The 5,874-nt window shown below is 41.1% G+C and overlaps 1 protein-coding gene across 2 annotated transcripts in view; it reads right to left on the bottom strand.

Annotated features, from left to right (window-relative positions):
• Nucleotides 1-213: 213 nt before the first annotated feature.
• Nucleotides 214-5,874, bottom strand: part of MYOM1 (myomesin 1) — a 105,564-nt gene continuing 99,903 nt past the window's right edge. For both annotated transcript variants that reach the window (XM_075062950.1, XM_075062951.1), the window contains one exon: nt 214-1,231. In XM_075062950.1, the coding sequence (XP_074919051.1) occupies nt 938-1,231 (294 nt within the window). In that variant the 3' untranslated portion in view covers nt 214-937. The remainder of the gene's footprint in view (nt 1,232-5,874) is intronic.

Below are 5,874 nucleotides of genomic sequence, written 5' to 3'. Positions count from 1 at the left end.
AGTCTGAAGTTGGTGAAGATCAGAATTGAAACATGTGGAGGTTTCAGTGATTTCATGCTGTGTTTTATAGTAAAGACCAAAGTGAAGATTACCACAGTCAATAGGGCCACTACAGGAAGTTGCAGTGGTGAAGAAGTTGTTAGCTGGAAGGTGCAGTGAACAACTACCAGACCAGTGACCTACAAGACAAGACAGTGAAACAAGGTGGAAGTGGAGATGAAAGAAATGTGTTCCGTTTATTTGTAACCATTGAGGAGGAATCATACACTGTTGTTGACATGAGTGCACATTAATATTATAGCAACACATAGGACATATTTGTTGATTTAGCATCCTGGGGCTCATTCTCATTTATACTACAGCCCCTTTACACTACTCAGACAGTATAAACAAGACTTAAAGTGGTTATAAATTACATTTACTCCCATTTCTTTATACTGCCAAAACCGTGTCAAAGGGCCTTCGTGTAAATGAGAATCAGGCCCTCTGTTTCTAATATCTATAGTACACTCCACATACACTACTTTACCAAAGTCTGACCAAATCTAAATTGTTGCTCAGAAAACCATCTCCTTTAAGCCTTGATCATTCTTAATCCTTTCAGTCACCTCATTAATTGCCTCCCTTGAAACTTCCCCTCACTATTCTTGTTTGTGTTGTATGGAGGAAGAGGGTCAAATCTTGGACCTGATGTTACATTCAGTAGGAATTTAAGATTTGCAGGGTTAGGCTCTGTGTGGTTAGCTATCAGAGAATGGTGTTTAAATATGTATTAGTAAAGGCACTATTTTGCTTGGTGTAAATAAGTGTAGTAAAAACACAAGTGAAGTGAGTGGAAGGATCCAAGGCTATTTGCTATGCATAAAACAATTTACACACATGAATTATGCCAGTATATTCAATCTCTCCCCCAGACTTCTGTTTCCTAGTCTCAAATTCACACTTTCTTTTTATCTCCTTTACTGGGCTCAGGCTGAGATACTTCATCTTCTCCCTCAGGTATGAACACACTTACAGTGAAATCACTTGTTTCTGTGCCGTATTTGTTTTTCACCAAAATGCTGTATCTCCCAGAGTCGATTGTGTTGACCCCAGTCATAGTGAAGCTGGCGCTTTTTCCAGATTCATATTTCAGGATGCAGTGGGCATCTGCTGTCAACGGTTTCTCATTCTTCAGCCACGTGACCTCTGGGACAGGATCTCCCCAGACATTGCAAGTAAGATTAAGCGCCTACAAAAATGTACAAATGGGTTATAAATGGCAATTGTTAATTGATTTTTTTGCATCCATTTGGATGAATAATTCCCTCAAAGTCCCCTCTTAGCTTCCTGCTATTAGACAATGAATACCCATAAGCATCTAAGATCAATTTTCTTATGTAGTCTGATCCATCAGGAAGGAAGAGAATGAACACAACTAACTAAAAAGCTCCATTAAAAACCTCTTCCCTCATGACCATTACCACAATCCCTCTGCATTGTTTAATACAAAAATTAGACATTAGCAGCACCTGAATGTTAGGCCTTAAATGGAAATTTGAAGAACCATCTTCAAATTGGATGGATTTGTTCAGGTTAATTCTATAAGTGTACCACAAAAATAAAGGCAAATCTCCCTAAATATAATCAATGCTTAATCATTAAATGATCATGAACTAATCTCAAATTTAAGAATGCCCTAAATTACATCCTGACAATTTCACAAACAGATCAAGTTGTTTTACAGACTCCCATACAACTGCATAACATATAACTGTTACTATTTTTATCTGAAATCAATACAGTTTTCAGAGCCAATTTCTGCCCTTGGGTGCTCACACACATACTTCCCTTTGAACTTAATTGGAGCTAAGTCTGCATGAGTGCTGAATTTGGTCCTAACATTAAGGCAGTATCTTCACTAGCAGAGGGCCAGTTGTTAGAAAGATCACCCTGACAGTTCAATAACTGCTGCAGGTTTGCAAATCTCTCTCATGCACTGGTAGTCAGAGCTCCTTTAATTTTTCTCTCTCAATGCCAACCCAGAAATACCCACAGGGAAGATATTCAGACATGTAAATGTGTAGCATGCCATTCACTTCAATACAAAGGATGAAACTGGTCCTTAATTATTAAAGAAAGTACTAAGGTAAAATAAAATTAGGATACAATCACTAAAGAATGAAGGCTCTCACAGCTGGGGCATATCCCGTCCCTTCCCTTTACGGACATATAGGATCTCCAGGAATGGAACCTTATTTGTCTCAGAATGTTGCATTAAGTAACAGCAGTTGCCTGGAAAGGAGGCTTAATATGTCCTAAAAATGTCATCCTGCTTAAGTTAGCTGCTACTTCTCCCAAGAGATTCAAAGCCCTGGTGGCTTTTTCAAGCCTTACTCCTATTTGTAAGTTTCACTCTTCCAATCACAGTGCCATGTGACTTATGTGACTGACGGCAACTAATAAATACAGCAATAAATATTCACAGCAGATTGTCGGGAATCAATTCATAGTAGAAAAAACTCTCAAAATTATCTCTCATTGAGGGTTTGGCTACACTTGCAGCTGCACAGCTCTGGGAGTTAAAGCTGTCTTCATACAGCTGTGTAGGGAAAGCACTGCAGTGTGGGCACACTGACAGCTACCAGCGCTGCAGTGTGGCCACATTTGCAGCGGTGTTGGGAGTGGTGCATTATGGGCAGTAAATTCAAATAACGAGTACATTTGCTGACCAACATTCCACAAGCAAAAAGAAGGGCTAAATAAGTCAAATCAATTATTCTGTGTGAATTAATGACTTATCTCTCTACATCCCTGGTCCCCCCAGTCAGACACAGGTGAATATGCTGGGGTCTAGGATTCAGAACATGTCTAATTTTTTCTTTTTTGCTTAAGTTTTCCACTGTGTGCAAATATTGCCTCTTCTCTGAATTCAATGTATGAAATTCAGCTCACTAAATGTTGTGAAATGTAGTTAACTGGTGCTTGGTTTCAAGATAGTCACTTCAACGGCGTAACATCTCAAGCTGAGGTTAGCTTAATTCTGAATGACCCTGGATGCTGTATGTTGACTGGAAATCAAGCACGTGGGTAATTCTGTTATCCTGGGGTTAAACGATTTCTCCGTTTCTTTACCCATTTTTTAAAATAATTAGGCTTGTACACAATTACAGTAACAATTCTTTCCAAATGGCTATGCAGAATCAATAATTAGGTCACACATAAGAAAATATAAAAATAAGGCCATCAAATTTATTTGAAAAGTCATAGAAAATGGAGACACTTCAGAGGACAGGTCAGAGTGTAGTGAAGTATGGTTTTAAGCGGGACTTAAATGGTGCTGGGGCTTACACCACGAGCTGGCATCTGACAACTCGAGGAGAAATCTTCATCATCTTGATGCTGAGCCCTCCAGTCAGAGCTTCAGCACTAACATTCTGAACAGAAAATCCATCATCTAATCCACAGCTCACTGTTTCTATTTAACCAACATTCCTGACTAATATATAGCTTGCAATGATTAATAATATTATTTAAAAAAGTCCATGTTTTCCACCAATGTAGTACTGAAGAGTTTTCATTCAGACGAAAATTCAATCTCCAACTCGCCTCCAATCACTACGCGAATGGGGAAATAAACTGGAAAAACAGGACAAGCTTCTCTGTTTCCAACTCTCCTCTAATTACACGTGGCTCTTCAACCTTTGCAGACTACATGTTACCTCTTTCCAGGAGTCTGATTTGTGTGAGTATGCCCCCAAGTTTCACCTCACTTAAAAATTAACTTATGTTTACTACAATCAGACAAAAAAATACAGAAATGTCACAGGACCCTGTTACTGAAGAATTGCTTACTTTCTCATTTTTACTGTATAGTTATAAAACAAATCAATTGGAATATAAATATTGTACTTACATTTCAGTGTTTATTATATAGAGCAGTATAAACAAGTCATTGTCTGTATAAAATTTTAGTTTGTACTGATTTTGCTGGTGCTTTTTATGTAACCAGTTGTAAAACTAGGCAAATACTAGATGAGTTGATGTACCCCTGGAAGACCTTCACATACCCCTGGGTGAATGCATACCTCTGGCTGAGAACCACATCTCTAAATTACCTGCTCCTATTGCAGATTCATCTAAAGGTGACTGTAGAAGGGACTTAAAATATTCCTACCCCTGTTGTTAGCCCCAGTTAACAGTCATGGAAAGATCAATGGTAAAAAATATCCAATAGACCTCCCTCTTTCCCTTCCTGCCTCGGGAATAATGATGAAAGATGAAAAAGAGATCCACCCATAAAATCAAGAAAAGGGGGAGATATTTTTTTCTATCTCCTCAAATATAAAGTACTTCTTCATGGTGGGCCTCACTGCAGTGGATCCCCAGAAACAATAAACAAAACTCCAAGAGATTAAAAAGGGAACAAGAGGGGAAAAAAAATATCCCTCCTCATCCAAAAAATATGTAACTTGGTGAGAACAGAGAAAAGGTAGACTCTGGGTGCCAGGAAGTCAAAGCCTGCTGACATGGAGACCCTATCTGGTCTCCAGCAGCAGCGATGGTTGGAGAGTAAGTGGGGCTCTTAAACCTGTTTTCTTGGAGTCCTGTGGCATTAAATAAACATGTTTTTGATTGCAGAGATGCTTAAAAAGCTGAAGGAAAGGGAAAAACTCCCAATTTATTCCTGGCTATTCATGAATATGGACAGCTCAGCCACACCTGGACTCTGCAGCCAGTGAAGAGTCTATAGTTTCATTCTCTATTCAGTACTTCTATATCAGGGGTTCTCAAATGGGGGGTTGTGTCCCCTCAGCTAGTCACAAGGTGGTTACACGGGGGTCATGAGCTGTTAGCTCCCTGGGGCTGACAGCCAGGGCCGCTGCAAGGAAGTTTCGCGCCCTAGGCGAAACTTCCACCTTGAGCCCCCCCAGCCCTGCAGCAGCTCCTCGCACCCCCCTCTGCCCTGAGGCACTCTTCCCCCAGTGGCAGTGCCCCCCCTGTGGGAGCTCCCGCCAGGGAGCCATGCGGCACCTCCCCACCCCAGCTTACCTCTGCTCTGCCTCCTCTCCAAGCACGCTGCCCTCGCTCTAATTCTCCTCCCCTCCCAGGCTTGCTGTGCCAAACAGCTGGTTGGCGCTACAAGCCTGGGAGGCAGGAGAAGTGGACCAGCGACAGCGCACTCGGGGAGGAACGCTGTAAAAAAATTGGGGCCACCGCTTTTTAGTGCCCCCAAATCTTGGCGCCCTAGGCAACCACCTAGTTCGCCTTAATGGTAGTACCGACCCTGCTGACAGTCCCAAGCCCCCATTACATTAAATCCCCCCATTTTTAATTTATAAGGTGGGGGGGTCACACTCAGAGGCTTGCTGTGTGAAAGGGGTCACCAATACAAAAAGTTTGAAAACCACTGTTCCATATTGTGTCCGCATTCTTTGACACATAAGGGATCAGTATTGAATTGTCTCTATTGTCATTGCAAGGTCCTAATGAGTTACTGTCAGTGACGCAAAGAGCTATGTTGGATGCATCACTCAAACCCTAACGGTCTATAGTTGTACCAATTTTTCCCTAACTGAGAGAAACGGCAGCACCAAGAACCCTTTTCTCCTTCAAATTGTTTCTTAAAATAACTTCCCCTTTTGCTTAGCCTTACATCACTGATCTGATCACTGGTGCTGTTTATTCCCACTTTGATGCACCCACTTTATTGTTTGTGTTCTGCCTATTTATGTGGAAAGATAATTCTTATATTTCAGTATGAAGATAGTAAGCTCCCTGGTCATTTTAAAATCTTATGGGTTGGAGTTTCATTACAGTGGGCCTGCTGTCAAGGCCTGATAAGATGGTTACTCACCTTTGTAACTGTTGCTCTTCGAGATGTGTTGCTCATAT

The sequence above is a fragment of the Chelonoidis abingdonii genome, chromosome 2 (genome assembly GCF_003597395.2).
Source record: "Chelonoidis abingdonii isolate Lonesome George chromosome 2, CheloAbing_2.0, whole genome shotgun sequence".
NCBI lineage: Eukaryota > Metazoa > Chordata > Testudines > Testudinidae > Chelonoidis > Chelonoidis abingdonii.
This window is presented reverse-complemented; position numbering and strand designations above follow the sequence as displayed.